The sequence below is a fragment of the Mustela nigripes genome, chromosome 6 (assembly GCF_022355385.1).
Source record: "Mustela nigripes isolate SB6536 chromosome 6, MUSNIG.SB6536, whole genome shotgun sequence".
Classification (NCBI taxonomy): Eukaryota; Metazoa; Chordata; class Mammalia; order Carnivora; family Mustelidae; genus Mustela; species Mustela nigripes.
Window position 1 is genome coordinate 6,647,132 of NC_081562.1, and position 21,695 is coordinate 6,668,826.

General features: G+C 53.3%; 1 protein-coding gene and 1 pseudogene across 4 annotated transcripts; both read right to left on the bottom strand.

Moving 5' to 3' along the window:
* Positions 1–1,638: 1,638 nt before the first annotated feature.
* SEPTIN3 (septin 3) lies at positions 1,639–21,263 on the bottom strand. 4 transcript variants are annotated; one of them, XM_059401893.1, is made up of 11 exons: positions 21,105–21,263; positions 16,180–16,371; positions 12,895–13,023; positions 12,389–12,470; positions 11,286–11,423; positions 9,779–9,896; positions 8,784–8,879; positions 6,587–6,683; positions 5,471–5,522; positions 5,100–5,193; positions 1,639–2,977 (listed from the first exon to the last, which is right to left on the bottom strand). In XM_059401893.1, the coding sequence occupies exons 1-11, from the start codon at positions 21,112–21,114 to the stop codon at positions 2,912–2,914; spliced, it is 1,074 nt and encodes a 357-aa protein (XP_059257876.1). In that variant the 5' UTR covers positions 21,115–21,263; the 3' UTR covers positions 1,639–2,911. The 4 variants fall into 4 exon arrangements, with proteins under 4 accessions (XP_059257876.1, XP_059257874.1, XP_059257873.1 ...); XM_059401891.1 differs by having other exon boundaries at positions 6,587–6,686; XM_059401890.1 differs by lacking the exon at positions 21,105–21,263 and adding an exon at positions 20,897–20,992.
* Positions 13,914–14,050, bottom strand: LOC132020928 (U2 spliceosomal RNA; annotated as a pseudogene).
* Positions 21,264–21,695: the final 432 nt, after the last annotated feature.

Sequence of the window (21,695 nt, forward strand, 5' to 3'; positions counted from 1 at the left end):
TCCTGGATCCGCCTCTTGGTCCCTGCGTCGTAGCCCGGGCATGGCTGCTCTGCTGCCCGCGGGAATGGACTCACAAGCAGGATTTTCCTGCATCTTTCCTGGCCCGGTCAGGAGGCTAACGCCCCGTGGAGGAAGGATCCAGAAGGATTTCTCGCTTCTCCTAGGGCGAGCATAACTTCTCCCCACCAGAAAAAGCCGGGAATCTGAGCCGGTTTCTTATGAGGCAGCCTCCAGGAAAGGGTGCGTGAGCTGGGTCCGGGGGTGTCTGTGCGGGCCCCAAGATTCAGAGAGCCCGTGTCAACCATCCTACCTGCGCGGTCTCCTTGGACCGGTGACTGGGAGGATCTGGTGGGATACGTTATATTGGGATCGCTTTGGAGACTAAACTGTTGTCCATATTCTTATTTCCTTTAGAATTCGCAAAACAGCACCAAAGGGCTTCAAGCAAAGGAATGGTAACAGCTTCAGGATTACCGTATTTCTCCAAGTTTAAGATGCTGCCAGTTATAAGATGCATCATTTTTAAATATACCACTGAGAAAAAACAGTTGCCAAAGAAAGATGTGTCATCGGTTATAAGCCTTTTTTTTTTTTTTTTTTTCTTTTTGTAAGTAATCTCTACACCCAACATAGGGCTTGAATTCATGACCTGGGGATCAAGAGTCACATGCTCTAGGGACTCAGCCAGCCAGGTGTCCCAAGCTGATTTTTTTTTTTTTTTTTAAACACAAGACTATTGGAACAATGCAATACAATAGGAATGGTGTGAAGCTGTAGAACAAGCATCGAGATAGAGTACTCCTCTTGCAATGGTAACTAAGCGTGCAACTTTGGGCAAGAGAACTATGCTTTCTGGACTTCAGTGTCCATATCTGTATCAAAGAATTGAACTAAAAGAACTGTTTTCTCTTAGTTGTGATTTTTAAGTTGGCAGAACTACTCTATCACTCAAATCTTCCCACATCTGTCCATCTTGGTGTGGCATTGCCACTCTGCTCCTGGTCTGCATCATTCTACTTGAATGACTCCCCACTACTCTTCCAGACCTTGCATTCACCCTACAAAATATTAAGGCCCCAAACACAATTGTTTATGGCCGTCACATTCAAATTCAGAAAGACAGAGACAAAGTTGTGTTATTTGTTAGCTACAGAAGAGATTAGGAACCTCAAAGGGAGGAAGTTTACGTTTGAAAACACAAGAGACCAGCTAGTGCTTTAGATGTAAATTCTTAACTCTTTAAGCATTCACTGTACAGTAGGCAGGTCTTCAGGCACGAAGGGCCCACTCCTTTCATAGAATTGGGTTTTATGCCTTCTGGAGAAAGGAGGGAAAAGCTAGGGAATTCGTTAAATGAAAATAAACCTTGTTTACATTGAAGGAGACAGTCTATACAGAACAGTGTCCCTGAAGGTCTAGCATTATAGCTCCATCACTCCTTCTAAACACAAAACTCCGTGGAATAATGACTGAAGTCCAACCTCAAGCCAACTGAAGACAAACTGATCTCACGAAATGTTTCCCACCTATGATTCCTGTGGCTGCTTCTTACCAAGACGGTCCCTGTCTCACCCTCCACCCTGTAATGGCTGATTCGGCCAAGGAGTGAGGAGCACAAATGAAACACAGGCCAGACAGTTCTTGTTCAAACAGCAATGTTTAGTTGTACAACACATAAAGTCTAGCAACATTTATACAACCAATTGGAGTGTCTGTTGGCTTGTTTTCAATTGGGAAATTTAACCATAATGTCACCCAAAGGTTGGCTGGGACTGGTAACATTTAAGAAACGGGTCGTTCTTGCATCCCCTAGGCTTGGGCCTCTTGCTCCATCAGGACTTAGTTGTAGATGAATGGCCCACAAGTCACCAGCCTTTGAGAAAGTAGTGTCCAGGTAGAGATGGCGGAGGTGGGCGGGGAGGGGGATCCCATAAAGACATAGTATGTGGGGCAGTGGCAGCCAACATTCGCAAACATTCATGCATCTGATGGGGGGCTTTGCCCTCCACTGGGTATTTTCCACTAGCCTACAGTGACCAACTGAGGCCAGGCTAATTCATTACTCACATTAGCAGGGTGAAGGTCAGGGTAGCAGGTAGCAGGAGTAGTCAGGGTAGGTGGGAAGAGATCCCTCTTATTGCTAAGTGGACAGAAGGGTGCTTTTTGTTTTTTCTTCCTAGAGTTCACATCCCACGGGTTTTTGGAGGTTTATGTCTGTGTTTGGTTCTTTTTTAAAGTTTGAGGGTAAGGAAGTCAATTCCAGAGATGTCTCTCCAGGAAAACCACTCTAAGTGGCTGCCTTACAGGGTGGGGTGAGTGTGAAGCTGAACTCTGGGCCAGCTACAAGTGGTGGTTTTTATTTTAAAATGACCCTAGGCCTGGCTCCCCCCACATCCATAGTGACCCATCATTAGAAATAAGCTGTAAGCAATGAAGGAGACACCCTTGTCCCACACTGGGGCTCACACGGCTGACATCCACAAATCTGACAAGCAGAAAAGTTGCTTTCTTGACCCTTGAAGGAAGCCAAGAGTAGCTCATGCAGATGAATGGACAGGGAGCAATGCCATTTCCCTTTGGAGATGGTGACAAGTAGCTGGTATGGGTGTCCAAGGGCAGAAGGAGCTCTTGATGAGTTCTTTCCCCCTACAGATGGGCTGGGACCGGCTGATACAGACGATGGAGGAGGGCTGGGCTGGCGAGAACTCCATTCCACTGGGAGCAGGGAGGGGTTTGGATACAGGGAGAAAGCAACTGTCCTAAAGAGACAGCTGGCCCCTCCGAGCTGCTGAGAGCTGACGGGGGGCTGTGGTGGTGGTGGGCTGGGCAAGCACAGCTCTAAAAAAGGGCATAGCCCGGCAGCAATAAGAGCTGGGAGGAATGGAGGGAGAAGCAGTGCTTGAAATGGCCTTCATTCAGCAGTGGGGCAGGGGGTGGCTGGCACAGGTGGAAGGACAGTGCCCAGGAGGCCTTCTCCCTGCAGGAGGGGGTTGAGAACGGTTGAGGGTGTGGAGACTAGCAGCTGGCAGCAGACACATAACACAGCTTCTCCGAAGAGGCTGACATCAAGGTGTAGGGGTGCCAAGCATCATTCTCTACTCAGCCTCTCCAATGCCCGCCCCCCCCCACTAGACCTCCCCTGCCAGCCTTAGGTGGCCAGTCCCACGTCTGCATACATGACTGCCCACCATATACCCCAGGGGTCCCTCTCCTGTTGAAATGTAGCAACCTCTGTGCTTTAACCCTGCTGCTGTCCTATCCTGCTAGGTGCTTACCCTGCAGTGACTTTGTGGGTGCGGGACTATGTGTATTGCACTGGTAAAGAGCCTCCAAGAAAGACCGAGACCATAGGTTTTGAGTCTGGTTTTAGGGTTCACCCACCTCTTTCTCCTGGCCCACTGAATCTTGATCTTAAGTCTATGTGTTTTCCTAGCACCTGAGTGATAAGAGACTAGAAATGCTGGGATTTGTCGTGGACCAGTAAAACACCGAGCTCTGGGCCCGGAGGTGGAACAGGAGGTTGTATGAGGTCATTGTAAACGGCAGCTAGTTGGTGTTTTCCCTTACCTAAGGCTAAACTGTTTCCCCAGCCCCAAGTTTCAGCCACCTTACAAACTAGAGGAGGAAGAGGAACTCGTTTGTAAAACCAATGGGGGAAATCTAGGCCTTAATGCAGAGCTGAAGGGAATGGCAAGAAAAGGCTGACTGTATGATTGTGAGTTTCGTTAGGAATGTCTGCAGGAGGCAGGAGGGGGAAAGCGAGGAAAAGCAGAGACAGACAGACAGACAGACATGCACAGTGAGAGAGAACAGAAGCCCAGAGAGGGTCAAGCATGAATGAGAAGCCAGCAGTAGAGAAGCCAACTTTTGGGGGAGGAAGAACCCTGATGGAGAAAAGTGAGGTGTTTGTCTCACATTTGCCTCTGAAGCCAAACCACAGAGAAAGGCAAAGATTGTGTACTGCTCTTGAGACATCTTTAGACCTAATTCTCCTAGAACTCAGTGCCCAAAGGTTGTCTCACTGGACCAGCGCATGTGCTTCTCGAACCAGATACTGGGAACTGGGTAACTCGTCGTGTTTCCTCCTCTGCCTGGGCCCACACGGGTTCGCCATGCGCTGTGGAAACTTTCCCTCTCGTCTCTGTGGGTCTGATTTCTCTCGTAATCCCGGTGGGCACTGTCACGTGGTTGGCTGTGATTTTATTTTAAGGTGGCCTGAAGGCCTTTTGGGGCATATATCCTACATACAGGAATGTAGCTAGACGGGTTAGACCCAAAGCGAGTGGAAGAAGTCACAGAGAGGGGCAGGATGGAGGAGGGCGGGAAGGGGGAGAAGCTGGGAGCAGAGGGGAGTGAGGCGAAGCGCGTGTGGAAGGCAGCGGACTGCAACCAGGACGGATGGTGACAGGTGGTGGGTTTCCGACAGTGGAGACAATGGAGACGACACACACTGAAGGGTGGAGCTCTCCTCCCCACTTCGCTTTTGTGCAGGAGCCCAGCTCCCACCTACTCTGCTCTCCTTCGACCTTCCCACTCCTAGGAAGGCCCAGCCTTACCCTAGACGCCCACCTCCCACCCCCTCCCCCACCAGGTCCAGCTCCAAAGCTGTCCTTCGAGAGTCTCTGCCATCCCCGTGGTGGGCGGTTCAGAGATAAGAAAGAGTTACCCGCGGGCTCACTTGTTCCCCATCATTTTTAAGTGAAACCTCCCCCAAAACCTCTTGAGTGAGGCGCACAGCTTGGTTCTGGGACACAAGGAAAGGAGACAGATAATGGACAGCCATGGAGGAACCAAACTTACAAGGGACCTTCCAGGGAAGGCAGTGAAAATACCTCACCCCTGCGCAGGTACACACACACACTCTCTCTCTCTCTCTCTCTCTCTCTCTCTCATACACACACACACACACACACACACACACACATACACTGTAGACAAACTCCACAAACACCAGACAGGCCTGCGGGACAGAGTAGAAAGCAAGAAGGTGGTCGGTGGTGGTACTGAGATGTGTGTGTGGAAAAGCAAGGATGTGTGATGATACAGAGAAAGGGCCGTCAGGGGTTACTGTCGTGGCTTTCCTCTGTGTCCACGCTCACCGGAGGGAGGCCTCCATTGTCATTGAGCCGCTTGGCCCTGTAGGTCTCGTAGTGGATGTTGTGTGTCACTTCCTTGAGGTCCTGGAGGTGGGTCCTGAAGGACACGGGGTGAGGAGAGAGAGGGGTGCGGTTATGGGTGGGAGGAGGAAGAGACGGACCCACACCTGAGGCCCGTGCTTCACGCCCATGGCCTAGGCCCAATGACTGGGACCCAGGCCAGAGAGAAAATAAAAATACTTCTTTGGCCCCTTCTGCTTCATGATGGGACGAGGAACGGGGCGCAGAGCGCTCTGTCAGAGGAAGTAGACCTGAAGGGATGGCCTCCTGACCAACAAGTAAAGCCACCCTCTGAGGGAACGGGCGCATCTCACCTGATGACAAAGTCTCGGAGCAAGGCAAACTCACAGTGGTTGAGGTTTTCCACTGTGAACAAAACAGAACAACAGGTGGTCATTCCACTAATGCAGCAACACCCAGCAGGCTCACTTCTGTTGTTCAGGTCACACAGGGCTTCTAAAAACTGGCCCAAGGCCTCAGACACCATTCCTATCCTCGAGGAGCTTATGATCTGACTGGAAGAGAGTAACACGTGCCAAACGTAACAGCCGAGCCATCTTAGAAAAGGTCACACGCTATATGGTGACTCTAACTCAATACAGATTTGAGTACCTACTCTCTGCAAGCCGTCTGCCATGCGTTGTGGGAGAAGGGGACTAGGACACGAAGGCTCTAGTCCCACGGTCTAATGGACAGGACAGACATCCTCATAAATGATTCTAGTTCAAGGTAGATGAGAAAATGCCAAAAAAAAAAAAACATCTCAACACAGGGTCATCGGCAAACGAGAAACAATGTGATCCAATGGGACGAACTTGGTTTGGGAATTAAAATCAACTCAGCTGTGGCCTTGACCTCCAGCTCTAAAATCCTAGTTTCAACCGCTAACAAGTCGTGTGATCTTCAGCAAGACCCTTCCCCTGTCTGAGGCTCGAGACCCTCGGGGGCTAACGTTCCGAGGACAGGCACGCCTCCCCAGCTCCCCACAGAGGGTGGGCATGCTTGAACAAGATCACTGAAGCAATTCTTTGAAACCTTCCGGAATCGTTATTGACCTTCTCAAGGTCACATCCATTCACAACAAAACGAAAACGACCACCTCCGAAACAACCTTCAGCGGTTAGTCAAATCACGTCCACTTTCATGTGAAAACCTTTCTGTGGTTTTCCAGTGCTTTTTAGTCTCTCCATGTTCTTCACTCCTTTGACGCATGGGTCAGGGCCTCCCAGCCAGGTGTTAAACGAGCCTTGACCGCCGCCTGCCTCTGACACTCATCTTCCCAGTTAGACTGTAAGCTCCTTACAGCAGGGTCTGGCTGGCATTCGTGTTGTATCCGACGTGCCAGGACAGTGCCCTGAACTCTAGAGGCTGAGTAAGTAAGCATAACGTACCCGCAACGGCCAGTTCTTCAAGAAGAGGCACTGAATTACCTTCAATGATCCCCCAGGGAGTTTTTCTGCCGAGAACACGCTTGCCATTCACTTGGTACTCCTTGTCGCTTCCCACGACAGCGAACGGCATGCTTTCCTGCTGACAAAGCACACACATGCATGTCAGCCTCCTGCCGTCCCAACCGCCACGGCCAGGATGCCCAAGGGTCCTGGGCCTCTGGCCTTGAACTACACACTTCCACTGCTCATTCCGTGATCCCCCTGATGGGCAAAGGCAAGGCGCGTGTCTCTTAAAAGGGACTCTGAAGTTCTGGGTCCAGCCCTGGCCGCATCCCTCCCTGTCTGGCGGGTTAACCTCGGTAGGTCGGCTTTCCTTCAACCAGAGAAAGCTTTGTGTTTTTTAGGGAGTTTTAATGCATTTGGTTTGGTTTGGAACAGCTAGGACGGAACGACAGCTCTTTAGGGATACGTACCCACAGGATAGCCAAGTTACATGTTTTACGCTACCTCCCATCAAACCTGCAGGCAGAGGTCCGTGTCCGCCGCCCTCCACTTTAGGAGCTCCGTAGGCTCCTCTGTTCCCCCCCAGTGGGTTGTATATATTCCCAAATCCATTTGCCTGATGTGCATTCCACTTGCTCTTGGAAAAACTATGATTTAAGCCAAGGATGTGTGACCGTGGAGAATGGTTTCTCTGAAAATCGGGCTGAGTGTTTCAGAAAGACTTGAGAAAGTCTTAAAAACATCTAAGATTTGTGGGCGCCTGGGTGGCTCAGTGGGTTAAGCCGCTGCCTTCGGCTCAGGTCATGATCTCAGAGTCCTGGGATCGAGTCCCACATCGGGCTCTCTGCTCAGCAGGGGGCCTGCTTCCCTTCCTCTCTCTCTGCCTGCCTCTCTGCCTACTTGTGATCTCTGTCTGTCAAATAAATAAATAAAATCTTTAAAAAAAAAAAAAAAAAAGAAAAAAAAAACCATCTAAGATTTGCATACAACGGGGCGCCTGGGTGGCTCAGTGGGTTAAGCCTCTGCCTTCGGCTCGGGTCATGATCCTGGGGTCCTGGGATTGAGCACCGCATCGGGCTCTCTGTTCGGCAGGGAGCCTGCTTCCTCCTCTCTCTCTGCCTGCCTCTCTGCCTACTTGTGATCTCTGTCAAATAAATAAATAAATAAAAATCTTAAAAAAAAAAAAAAAGATTTGCATATACCATTTTTTAAAAGCGATTTCTTTTCTTCAGTGGATTTTCTCAATTAACTGACCCACTACCTCTCTCAGCTACACCAGATAAGGGGCTTCTGGTGGATTATCCGCCGCCCCCGCCCCCCCACCCCCCCACCAGAAGAGGAGACTCCAGACCAAAGCAAGTGGCTTGTCTCAGGTCATAGTGGTGTGTAGAAAAGCCTGGACTGGAACTCAGCATTCTGATGTAAAATCCCAGAACTGTCAAAGTTTGGAATTGAGAGAGGGATTGCAGAAATCCCAAGAAGCCTTAAGATCCGCAGGAGAGGGGCACCTGGGTGGCTCAGTGGGTTAAAGCCTCTGTCTTCGGCTCGGGGTATGATCTCAGGATCCTGGGATCGAGCCCCACATTGGGCTCTCTGCTCAGCAGGGAGCCTGCTTCCTCCTTTCTCTCTCTCTGCCTACTTGTGAAGTAAATTAAAAAAAAAAAAAAAAGAAAAGATCCCCAGGAGACGCCCCAGGGATAGCTGAGAAGACAGTGCTCTGTGCGCACATCCCTGAGCCAGAGCAGCTCTGTTTTCATGTTTTATATTTCAACAAGAGTTCTGTCTAATGTTTAATTTTTTAAAAGAGTTCCTCTAGGGGGAAAAAATGCCTATAAACCACTCCCCTAGCTTGAACTCTGCATCTTATAGAGGGGAAACTGAGGCAGGGCTCTGACTAGAGCACAGACACCTTGGACCCCAGCTTGATGTTCTTTCTGCCCATGCTCTTCCATCAACCACACCCTGTTTTTCCAGGCCCTGTGGGAGGAGAAGAGGCTTTTGGGGTAGCCCGGGGATGGATGCAAACCTTGGCTCTCTGGGTTCAGGGTTCACAGTCCTGGCCAGGGCCCTTTCCCTCATCCTCTCCCATATCGCTTCTTATCTGGGTCAGGCAAGGTGGGGCAGAGGGTTCAAAAGGGGAAAAGCAGGTGGCAAGACAGAAGGGGGACACAATCCACATCCCACTGGTACCAAGGGGGACATTTGTGTGCCGAACAGAGCCCTGGGCACCCACCCGGATTTTGTCATTCTCTGTCTTGTCCTCCAAATCCTCATCAAATTCCTTCTGGGGGTAAAACTCAATGCCATTCACTTCAAGCTCCTTTCGGACCTAGAGGCAAGGAAGAGAAGCAAGGTAGCCAAGTGTAGGGATAACTGGCGGGGCCGGGGGGGGGGCGGTGATGCGTGTGCACGTGTGTGTGTGTGCGCGCGTGTGCGCGTGAGCACTGAAGTCAGAGGGATGAGTGCAGCCTTTGCTAATCCAGTCATCTCTGAACTCCAAGGCCCTGAGCAGCAGGAAGATCTTAAATGGCAGCCCCAGTCATCCAGCTGCTACAGCCCAGGCTGAGACAAGGAAGAATCTGGGGGGTATGGCTTGCTCATCTCAGGGTCCAGAAGCTTAGGGTTTAGACAAGCAGCACTGCCGAGTAGGGATTCCCCAAGGGCAGTGCTCATGCTGCCGTATGTCACATTGCTGTTTGCAGGGAAGAGAGTTAAGGCTCAACCCTAAGCCTGTCTGGTCTGTCCTTTCTCTAAGCTTGGCTTAAGTCTCACCTCCTCCAGGAAGCTGTCTAGCAACTCCCCAGTGCTCTACCTGATTACAAGTTTCTCAAAGGCAGCAAATGTCTTTTTGAAGACCCCACTTCTGTCCCTGTGCATCCAGCATGGGGACGAGCTTATAGAAGACACTAATAAAGACTAGCGGACAGGTGATTAATTATTCTAGCCCCTCAAGCATGCTAACTAACATCAAGGAGTGCTTTCCAGTTGCATGGTGATTTATGTGTTCAACGGTCTTCTCCAGAAAGTTTGGAGGGTGGGAAGGGGGCAGCTTGAGGCTATTAATATGTCTTTGACATTAGTCCTTTGACACAGCCAGCCCAGCCTCTTGAATGGTTCAGTGGGAGCTGAGTGGGAAGGGGGGCTATAATGACCAAGGATAGGACCCGGCTTGGAGCAGAGGAAGGGAAGGAAGGGTGGGGACAGGAAAAGGAGGAGGGGCCTTCTCACCCTTTGCTTGAATTCAGACTTCTCCTCCAGGGTCATGGTGTCAGCCTTAGCAATGACCGGAATGATGTTCACAACTTTGCTGAGGTGCTTCATGAACTCCAGATCGAGGGGTCGCAAGCTGGGGCCCAGAGAAGGCGGGGTGTCAGAGCCACCTTGCCCTCCCCTGCTCCACCATGGCCACCACGCAAGGGCCACCCTTGGGACAGAAGGGACTGGGCAGGGAACCTGGCTGAGGCCAAGGGGCTGCTCCTTCTCCTCCATGACACGCTCCCAGAGTCCCACTGCCTGCGGAACAGCCTGCAACCATCTGCCCCCACAGGGCAGAGACCACAGGGTCTCCCCTTCGCTTCAAATCCCGCCCCTCCCGCAGCCCTGCTCGAACAGCTCCTTCAGGACAGCATTCCTGCCGTGGGGATCTTTTTCTCTTGGGAATAGCCGTGGACTGTCATCTCTGCCTTTATGTCCCTTTAAGCCCTTGTGTCATGGTTACTGATATATCTTATTATCTATATAGGACAGCACTTTTTTTTTAAGTAATCCCCATGCCCAACACGGGGCTTGAACTCACAACCCCCCGATTGAGAGTCGCCTGCCCCACGGACTGAGCCAGCCAGGCACCCAGGACAGCCCCTCTGATGGGCCTTCTCCCAGCCCACGCTTAGTCCTGCAGGGCCCAGCTGGGGGCTTTGGCCCTCACCCTGGGCTCTGGGGCCCTCCTGGTCCGGCTCTAGTTCCCAGTCTGGTGACTTACTAAGTCAGGCTATCTGCGGGCTTACTCTACCATGAGTCCACATTCTAGGGAGCAATAAAGCTAATCTTTTTATTGAGTTCCTAGACCCCACCATTAAACACCTGCTGAGTACCCAGGTTCTTCCAAAATTGGGACACCACCTGGCTCACGTCGTTCGCTCAAGAACTGAACCCTGGCCCAGCAGTTAGGCGTAGTAGTAAGTTATGGAAGCTCACCTGCTTGCCCACAGGGATCTCTCCATCCCACGCTGGCGCTCACCAGCACTCGGCCCATCTGCCACTCACAACTGGGCTTCCCTGCACACCTGCTCATCACCAGCCTTCATCTCTAGACATGCTGGGAGGCCCACTCACCAAGTGCCTACAGCTGGACCCCATGCCCCCCCAAAACGCCCACCTGATCTAGTCGCCCTGCCCCTCCCCATTTCATTCTTCTTGCTGCCCACTCCTCCCCCCACCCCAGCCTTGTGCAAAGCAGATCTCCTGTATAGACGAGGAGCCCTCTGGGCTCACATGCAGACCACCACCCCCACTGGCACAGTTGTGCTAGAACACCAGTGGGCAACAAGGGGGCTGGGCTCGGTCAGCTTTACTCTCCTGGTAGGAAAGTCACACTCTCTGGGGGAAAGTCCAGGCGATCATAGGGCCCTGATGGCAGCAGGGCCCATCTGGGGGTATTGATTCTCCATGACAGAGCGCGCACAGCTGACACGAACCAGAGTGAGCCACAGCCATGGGGGGAGGGACTGGTACGTACGAGTGTCCCGTGGGGGAGATGAAGTAGAGGCAGCAGTGGACGCGAGTGTCGGGGATCCGTTTCTTCCTGGCGATGTTGACCTCCTCCTTCAGGAACTTCTCGTACTGTTCATTGATGTACTTCTCAATGGGCTCCCAGCTGGGGGTGGAGGGGTGGATGGGAAGAAAGCAGATGGATGTCCCAGAAAGAAAGGCCTGTTGGCCACTCTCCCTCAGGGCCCTATGGATAGCTTTCCTTGTTAAGCAAAGCCAGAACTCCCACGGGGACCTGGTCCTCTGACTGGGCCAGAAGAACTTGCAGAACCCCATCTCACCCCAGAGGGTAGCACACGCTCTCCCCACCTCCATTCCTTATTAGCTAGAGATCTCTAAGGAAGTCAGCCCCTCTTTGAGTACCAATGCGTGCCTGGAGGGATTAAGGACTATTTAACACAGCAACGGCACATAGAAAGTATTCAACACAGCCACAACACATTATCGTGACCATTGTCAATGCTATCACTACCTTTCTCCTTTAAGGAGCCTCCCTATAGGACATATAGGGACATATATATCCCTATAACCAGGGGAAAGGACAACCAGTCGCTTTTCTAAGATTGTTCCAAGTTGTGTTGTTTGGCAATCCTGCCTTGTGTGCGGCAGACCCCAGCATCCTCACAGAGGAACCATGGTCGGTCTCTGTCCCTATCTGGGAGCAAATCTCCCATCTGCGTCCTTAGCGGGATGCTGATGGCTGCTTTGCTCTGTGAATTCCCGGAGGTGTTCTCCTCCTGGAAATTCCCATGTGTCCTCTAGTCATGCAGGGTTATGACACTGCCTACAGGCCAAGCTCTGCCACAGACTTCAGGTCAGCCTAGATGTTTGCCACAGGTCCCCTTGGGTCTGCCCTGCCCTGCCGCCACCTCCAGGCAATCCCACAGCCAAAATTCCCTCTGCTTTGGCCCTTTCCTGGGGCTCTTCACAAAGCTCCCGTCTCCCATCCGTTAGCTCGCCTTCCCACTTAGCCCCTCAGCATGGAGGGCACAGATGGTTCTCAATATGAAGGAATCTGCACCGTGGTCAGCGTCTTCAGGGCAGAAATCTCACAGGCAGGCAGACATATACCAGTTTTCATTGTTGATCTGGTCTCCGAAGCCCGGAGTGTCAATGACGGTCAGCTTCATTTTGACCCCGCCTTCCTCTATCACTAGAGGGTGAACAGAAAAGGCACCAGGGATGTCAATCGTCGGGCTGATGCTGGCTATGCTGCTGGCTACCATCCAGGGAGACCCAGGCTCCTTCCTTCTTCAGGACCAATTACGGGAAAAGTCAATCTCAGGGTCTTTCCACTTCGGCAGCTCTGTTCATGCTGTTCCCTGCACCTACCATGCCTTCCCTGCTTCTTGCTGCTTGAATCCCACCCATGCTTTACCATTCAGCTCCAGCTCCATTTCTAATCCCCCCCGCCATCTTTTCTAGACCAAGGAGTTGGTTCTACAGATCTTAGGCCTCCATTCTCTTCTGTGTTGAGATTGCTTTCCATTTGTCTCATTTCCCAGTAGGCCCATCTCTCCCTCCCTAGCAGAGAGCCTTCCGAACAGGGGCCACAGGGGTCCCCGCCTGGTCCTCACCGTGCCCAATAGCTTTGATCTCCACGGTCTTGGGAATCTTCTCCTCCCGGTTCCAGCTGGAGGCCTTGCGGCTCACCTGGGATTTGAAGAGTGTGTTGACCAGCGTTGACTTGCCCAGTCCACTCTGACCTGCCACGAGACAGGAGGAGGATGACACGGTGGGGAAGACCCGTGTCTACCTCCTGAGCCTGCCGTCTCTCCTACGAGCTTACAGAATTCTACAGCCTGGATCCAGGCCCTGCCCCCTCTTCACCGCCCGGGGGGAAGCAGAGGACTGGGTGGGAGAGCAGCCAGATGGGAATGCTTCCCTGGTACCAGAGAGGGACTTGGGGAAACATCAGTTGGATTTCCACGTTCTCTCCTTCCTGGAGCCCCAGGACCGTGGGGAGGGGAAACAACTTCTGCCTTTGTCTAGTGCAGCGATTTCTTGTTTTGTGCCTGCTGGACTTCAGCTTTTAGTCTTTACAAATACTAAACGGAATGACAGAACTACTTTGTCCTCCTAGGCTGCCTCAGTGAATCCGAGACTTTCACATCTGTTAGCCAAATCTGCCTTTGAATCCCACAGCCCTGGGAATCCCCTAGCAGAACTTTCCTTATCCCCAGCTCAAGTGGTCCCAGAGAGATTGACCCCCCACCTGACATAAAATGTGTGCAAGGTCACATAACTAAGAAAGGCAAGACCAGAGCCTTGAACCCAAGGAACCTCCTGGTTCTGTGTCCACTCTTCGTTCTAGTGCTGCTGTTAGTACCTTATGCCAGAAAAATGCCCAAGAGGGCACTGAGAGAGGAGGGGGCAGCTGACCAGCCAGGGCCGGTCCCTCTCCTCCACTTTCCTCGTGAGCGCTCCCTTTGGACCCGTCTTTTTCTTTTTTTGTATTTTTTTTTTTTTAATATGTTCCACTCTGAACTTGGGAGTTTGAACTTAGGACCCAAAGATCAAGAGTCACATGCTCTACTGACTGAGCCACCTGGGCACCCCATTTTGACCTGTTTTACACAAGTCTGCAGAATCCAGAGAAGATTTCCTTCCAAGGAGGAGTTCTGCAACTAAAAGGCGCTTGAAAACCACTGGTCCAAGCCACGCTTCTCAAACTTGTACGTGCATGAGGATCAGATGCTACACTTGATCTTAGCCAAAAGGCCGAGAAGCGATGCACGAGGATCACACAAGCCCTACATCTGCTCAGTGGCACCAGCGTCACCTGCACCCTTGCAGGAAATGCAGGATCCCAGGCTCCGCCCAGGCCCTTTCATTCAGAATCTTCCCTTTGACAGGACTCTCCCAGATGAATGACATACACAGTAAAGTCAGAAGTGCTGGTGAGACCCAAAAGCTCCAGACCCAACACTGCTGTTTCCCTGAACACCCGGGATTAGCCGTGTTCACTCTTCTAGTTTCCTTACTGACAAGTGATGGCAAGGGAGGGAACTGGATGAGACCAGGGATAGCAGATAAGGGACATGTCTCATTCCAACTGATCAATCAATAGTAGCCACCCAGGCCAATATGTTAAAAAGGCTACTTGTGGGCTCAGTCCTGAATGTGAGCTGGGACTGACCAGCAATGTCTCTCCCTGTGGCGCTGCTGGGGAGAGAAGAAGCCTGCACAGCTTCTCCTTGCTGTTCCCAGTCTGGATAATTTCTGAGGTTATTTGCTCAGTAAGTACTCTTGAGTGCTAAGTGCTGTGCTGGAATTGGAGGCAGGCAAACAAGACAACATCTTTACCCTCAAGAAGCCGTTTAGGGGGCGCCTGGGTGGCTCAGTGGGTTAAAGCCTCCGCCTTCGGCTCAGGTCGTGATCTTGGGGTCCTGGGATCGAGCCCCACATCGGGCTCTCTGCTCAGCGGGGAGCCTGCTTCCCACTCTATCTCTGCCTGCCTGTCTGCCTACTTGTGATCACTGTCTGTCAAATAAATACATAAAAATCTTAAAAAATTAAAAAAAAAGTCATTTAGTGTGAGGAAGACCAAAACACAAGCGGGTAATTATGATATGTCGCCATAATCATCATGAAAGAGGGAACCACAAGGTATTACGGCAGCAAACTGAAGGGAATGTAATCCAGTCTCTCTGGAATAATAAAGGAGGGCTTCTTGGAAGAAGCAACAACTAAGTCGAAACCTGCAGAGAAACTTTGAAAGACCCCTGAGAAGCTGGAGTGGGGTTCTAGACAGAGGGAACAGTCAAAGGTTCAGAGGCTGGAAAGAACACTCCGAGTCCAGAACTTACCAATGAAGAGTAGAATGCTACATGGTTAGTGGTAAGAAGTGAATGGAGAGAGAGCACCAGGCCAGGCTAGGAGTTTAAGCCCTTAAATCTATTGAAGGGGTTTAAGCAGGATGGGGGACCTGATGAGTTCTGCAGGTTGGGAAAATTATTCAGTCACTGGTGAACAATGGTTTGAAACAGAAAGAAGGCAGAGGAGCAGGAGGATCAATGCCAGAGTGTGGCCCGGGGCCATGGTCCCTGAACCATTTGCTACTTGTTCTTGAGGTAAGAAATTTGCACCAGAAAATATACTGACCATAATACTGAACAAACTATTTAGTTCACCTGATTTTTTTTTTCTTAACAGCAAGACTTTCTAGATGATTTAAACTCCAACCACCTCCTTCTCTTTGGGCAGCACTGAGTCAGGGAGCTGTGGCAATCTAGGTGGGAGGCCTAGCTTAGCTCGGAGGGGTCACAGTGGAGAAAGAAAGACGTGGGCAGACTTCAGAGAGATTTACAAGGGAAAACTGGCAGGTCCTGATGGCTGATGGAATGAAATAAGGGAGAACGAAAGATGTCCAGGTCCCTGTTTCAGCAATTGAGTGAATATCTCACTAATATCAGGCAAAGGTCCCTTCCTGCTCTTAAATGCTGTGACCTGGTGACACCACTTAGTGACCAATCAATGTCCTGCAAATGCTCTTTAAGGTTTCAAGCACTACAGAAGATCAGAAAGAAGACCACCCTCCATCTGATACCCGTGGAAAAGACACTGATGATTTCCCTGTGCCACACACCTAAAAACTGGCTGAGTAGGGCTAAGAGGCTGCCTGTGTCCACCCTACTGGTATTGGGGCCAGGCGGACCATCTATCCACAGTTCCCACCCCTGGATTAGCCAGTCTTCTGGGGAGAAGAGAGTCAGGCTTTTGTGATCAACATAGTGAAATCTCTCCTCCTGGAAAGAGCTTATCCTAGGAAAGCCAGGGCCAAGGTCCAGCCTAGGGATGGAGACAGGATCCTCGGTGCTGCCCACCAGCATGGGCTCCAGTGACCCCACAGCCTTGCATACCGACCACCATGATGTTGAAGTCGAAACCAGTCTTCATGGTTTTCTTGCGCATCTGCTCAATGATGGTGTCAATGCCAATGTAGCCGAGCAGGTTGGAGTTGATGCTGACAGGTTTCATGGGCACTGCCGGCTTAGGCCTGGGCTCAGGCACCAGCTCTGACATGGCTGCGTCCGTCCTGGTCTCTGGGAGCCCTGCAAAGCCAAAGGGGGAGAGGTGGGCTGGGGGAAAACAGAAGTCACGTGGACGCCATAGTATTAGTCTCTTGATACAGATTCATACAGAGTTGGGACTGGAAGGGACCTCAGGTGCCATCCAGCATGGGTCCCTCATGTCACAGATGGAGAGACTGAGGCCTGGAGGGCGGGGGAGAAGGACTTCTCCAAGACATAGAGCAAATCAAATGCCAGATCAGGATCAGTGCCCAGCCTCTCCAGCTGCTGGGGCACTTTCTGGTGTGTACTCGCTGCCCCAAAGTGCATCTATGCATCTAATCCAGGGACTTTACCTTGGCCCTATAGACATTTGGGTCTGGATAATTACTGGGGGAGGGGGCGGTTCCATGCACTGTAGGATGTGCAGTGGCCCCCCTGACCTCTATTAGATGCAGTTGTGACAACCAAAAGTATTTGTACACAGTGCCAAGTGTCCCCTGGGGACAGCATAACCCTAGTGGAGAACCACCGATCTAAGATATGTCTGGGGTTATTCTGACCTGAGTTCTGCCTCCTCAAATAAAGGGCTAAGACCTTTTAGGATACTGGACCTAACTTCTATTGACTGTCACTGACCTCAGTTGCTTTGTCTTATAGAAGCAAACAGGGCTCCCCACTCACACTGCAGGAGCATCACTCTTGCCCCCAGCCTCAGTGTCCCCTCTGTTCCATAAGCACCACTGCAAAGTCGGGGTGCCTATGCCTTGAGAAGCCCGACACCATCCTAGTCATAGTTTTAAATCTGTGGAAAGAATTAGTCTCTCCTTTTGACCAGCGGGGAGAGGATGAGACACAGCCAGCCTGCGGCAGCCACTTGCCTAAGATGACACAGTGTGTTCTTGGGATGGTGGGTGGCAAAAGAAAGGGGAGGCTAAGGACAGAGCCATTCCCTAGAAGGGAAAGGCCAACATCCCTCTGGGTCTGGCAGGTCACAGGCATGTTCGCGCACAAGGGAAATCTGTGCATTTCCTCATGGGGCCAATGTCCCCCAGGGCAGGCTTCAGTATAGAACACCTCCATTTTCCGATCCATAAAATGGGTATATGTGGTGACATGGACCGAGCCTGGCCTTGCTACTTGCCAGATGTGTGGAGTTGGGCAAATCACCACTCCCCGCCCCGCCCCCGAGCCTGGGTCCTCATCTATAAGCTAGGATCATGATTAAGGCTGCAGTGAGCATCACATGAGCTACGATGCCCAGAAGCAGCGGCATACACCCCCACACTTCAAGATCCTCTTGCCCCCTGTGCCCCTTTCAAGTTCACCAGCTTGTCCAGAGGGCAAATGAGGTGGGGCGTGGGCAAGCGATGCTAATTACACAACATAGTTATCGGACTCTGCGCTCTCTCCAGGACCCCTTCCAGCGCTGCCATTCTGGAATCCTGGGGTTCCTGCAGAGTCTCAGGCTCCCAGGGAGAGCTGATGGAGCAGCAGATGGGCAAGAGGGGGAGGGGACAGGAGGGCCTCCCTCCCCCACCCCCAAACTCAGCCAGGAGTCTGTTCTTGTACCCCCACCACCTGGTCCGGCCACCAGTCCTGGCAAGACTCTCTCTCTCCCAATGGGAAGCTGTTCTTTCCTTGTCACTCCCAGGCACAGCCAAATCTGACAAAGCCTCGGGACCTCCCCAGGGCCTGGCGTGGCTCCCTCCTGCTTCCCAGGAAGCTGTTGCCAGCCAGACGGCTCCAGGCGGCCGCAAGATTGGCTCAGCCCTGGGGCAGCTGACTCTCACAGCCTGGCCTGCTCCTCCACTCTCTGCACGTGGCTCCCGGGCCTCACTCAGCACACCTGCACCGGGGGGCCGCGCCCCGTTTTCCCTGCCCAGCTGCCGCCACGGCTGGCCCAGGCCACTTCCCCCCATGCCTCTACAGCCAAGCCCCACTAGTTCTCACAAGCCATGGTGTGAGACAGATCCATCGGAGGGCAGGGGGGTGTCCCATACTATTTTACAGACTTGGAAAGTGAGCCTTGTATTTATTTTCGGGAGATTTTGTTAGTATCCTTGAAAAGGGGGTGCCCTCCCTATGGCTGGCTCAGCTCAAGCCCGTCAATGGCAGCATCCTAAAAGAGCCTTCCCAAAAGACGGACACTGGTTGCCAGAAGGGGGCCGCCCCCCAGATTCCCAGGCAACTTTTAGAACCAGCAAGCACCTCCTCGCACCCGTGCACACACCGTGGGGCCTGTCTGCTGGCAAGTCACCCTCTCCCAACCCTGGGCCGATTACATGCCAGCCACATGCTACCCACAACCACGCGTCAGCCACGCGCACGGCAAACACGTGGTGGGTCACTATGCCACAACCTCTGCTGGACGGCCCTTGGGCACTCCAGCCCCTGGCTGACACCTACTCCTTCTTCACCACTGGGCTCAAGGCCTACCTCTAGAAAAGCCTCTGCTTTCCTACCTGAACGCATGGCCCTCTTCTGTGCTTCCTTGGCCCCCCGTACCCTGTACCCATCAGGTTCATTCCTTCACTCCATCCCTTCCATGACATTTTTCTTTTAAGATTTTTATTTATTGGGGCGCCTGGGTGGCTCAGTGGGTTAAGCCGCTGCCTTCGGCTCAGGTCATGATCTCAGGGTCCTGGGATCGAGTCCCGCATCGGGCTCCCTGCTCGGCGGGGAGCCTGGTTCCTCCTCTCTCTCTCTCTGCCTGCCTCTCTGCCTACTTGTGATCTCTCTCTGTCAAATAAATAAATAAAATCTTTAAAAAATATATATTTTTTTATTTATTTATTTGACAGAGAGAGACACAGAGAGAGAGGGAACACAAGCATGGGGAGTGGGAGAGGGAGAAGCAGGCTTCCCACTAAGCAGGGAGCCTGATGTGGGACTCAATCCCAGGACCCTGGAATCATGACCTGAGCCAAAGACAGACGCTTTAACAATGGAGCCACCGGGCACCCCACTTCCAGGACATTCCATGTGCTGCCAAATGGAAACCTACTCCAGCCAACCCTAGACTTCATGCCGAAGATACTTTTGGACCCCAGACAAGGTCCTCGCCCCCAAGGGTCCACTGTGTGGTGAGGGTGCCTGAGAAGCACACCATTCCCAGGGCACAGGATGATGCTGCTCTGGAGAGGAATTCCGTAGCTCCATCCCTAGCCCAGAAAGCAGCCCTGGTCCTACCATGCCAACCCCAGATGGGCATCTGGCCCAGGCTTAACTCCCAGCTGGATGACCTCTGTGAACCTCAGTTTTCTCCTCAGGAAAATGGGCACATTACCTACGTTGCCAGGTTGTTGTGAAAGTTATACAAAGCATGGATACAAATTACCTGGCATTGAACACAGGCCCATCCTTCTTCAGGGAAGGGGTCGTGACTCATTGATCTCTGTGCCCCATTGAACCTAACATAACACAGGCACTCAGCAATGGACTGAGGGATGGATGGATGGATGGATGGATGGACGGACGGACAGATGCCTGGCAAGGAGGCAGATGTCAATGGATGGATGGTTGGATGGACGGATGGACAGATGCCTCGCAGGGAGCCAAATGTCACTTTAGAACCATCACTTTTCTTCTCCCTCACAGGCTGCTCCCTTTGCAGACCAGCTGACCCCCACCCCACCCCCCGCCACCAGCCAGCAAATGGCTCCTCGGTAGGCCATGGTCAAGGGAGCAGACTCTGTTAAGAGCAACCCTCTCTCTCCCTGCTACAGGGATTGGACAGGGGTTCCCTAAGGGTAGGATGAAGGTCACAGTAGGATATAGCTCAAGTGCCACCCTGCCTAGATGGTCCTTTGGGGTCCTCCTAAGCTCCCAGCTCTCCCAGGCTTTCTGGAGAGGTGGGGGATCTATCTGGTCACCCCCTGCCAGGTGCCACCTGCCCCATCAATGCTCTAGGGAGATGCACTGTCCACCTGACTCAGCTCTGGCTGAGGCCCCCACAGAAACAGCACGCCCCCTCCCCATGCCAAGCAAGGACCCCAGCGCTTTCTTTTACACGGGCAAATAATGGCTTTGTCTTTGTCTGGCCCAGGGACCCCACCCCTCTGTTGGGAAGGTGGCAGCAGGGGGAGGGGATCTTTCCGGAATAGCACCTGCCTTCTCGGCTCAGCGAGGGGTGGGGTGGGAGGGGTCTCTTCCTCCCTTCCAGGGCTGGAGATCTTGCCCTGCTCCCAGCCCTAGTAGCCTCCAAGACCCCACCCCCACCGGCGAGGCAATTCCAGACCAATTCCAGACCACCGCAGCTCCAGCCCCGCTCCTAGAAAACGAATCACCTAAGACATCTCGATCCTTTCCCATTCACAGTTGCAAAGGGCCCTGGGACACCCCCTTCCCCCATCCCAGTTCTCTGGAGGCCAATGAGTTCCCTTGGAGACCACCAGCTGGTGCCTGTCTCAGTGTGCGCCTGTGTGTGTGGGGGAAGGGGCCTATGTGTCAGCGCACAGGTCTCTTATCTGGCTGTCTGTGGCCCCGATACCTGTGCGTGGTGTGCATGTGTATGCGTGTGCCCTAGCGTGGGGTTTTCTGTGCGCATCTGGGTCCCTGCTCGTACCTCCGTGGGCCTCTAGAACTCCCCGCGATCCCATGTGTGCGTTTCTCCGGGCGTGTATCCCCTGGGGTGTGTGCGTGTGTCCGTGCATATGTCACCGCGCGTGGGCTCCTCCGCGCAGCAACCCTCCCTCTGGCAGCACCTCCAGCCGGGGTTTTCGGGGCCGCAGCCTCCTCCCAGCGGGCGCCGGTGGCCCGGCCAGCCGCCCTACCTTTGGACATGAATCCTCCTTTGTCTCCGTTCCTCCGGGGAGATGCTCAGGGCGCGGGGCTGCAAGGCTGAGCGGGGCGCGGGCTCCCCCTGGGCAGAGCGGCCCCTGCAGCCGGGCCTCGCCCCTCCGCGCTCTCCGCCCACCCGCCCGGCCCGCGGCCCGGCCGCGCCGCCCCTGCGCCCCGCGCCGCCGCGCCCGCCGGGGACCTCGCTTCGGCTCGCTTGGCGCCGCTGCCCCTGCCCGCGCGTACCGATGCCGCTGCCGCTGCCGCCGCCGCTGCCGCTGCCACCCTCACCACGTGACCCGCGCGCCTGCCGGCCCCGCCGAGAGCCCCTCCCCCTCCCACGGCGCCCGCGCCCGCACCCGCTCTCCGCCCGCCCGCACGCGGGAGCGGGTACCGGGTCCCGGCTGCAGGCGGCCCGGGAGGCGCGCGGGGGCGCTGTGTCTGCCGCTCCGGATGCCGCGCCGGGGGAGGTGCCCGCATCCCAGTCTCGATCCCTGTCCGCACCCCACGTCCCGCTCCCCGCCTCTTACCCTGCAAGCGGGGGCGGGGCGGGGGCGCGGAGGATCGGCGACAGCGGCGAGTCGCGG

What these genes read in the sequence shown, in the direction of transcription:
- SEPTIN3 (XM_059401889.1), bottom strand. Translation starts at nt 20,984, where the DNA reads ATGCACGGACACACGCACACACCCCAGGGGATACACGCCCGGAGAAAC. An exon ending in AGTTCTAGAGGCCCACGGAG is followed by an intron (nt 16,372 to 20,896) that starts GTACGAGCAGGG and finishes TTGGCTTTGCAG; the next exon opens with GGCTCCCAGAGACCAGGACG. An exon ending in ACAATGGAGGCCTCCCTCCG is followed by an intron (nt 2,978 to 5,099) that starts GTGAGCGTGGAC and finishes CCCCTCCTGCAG; the next exon opens with GGAGAAGGCCTCCTGGGCAC.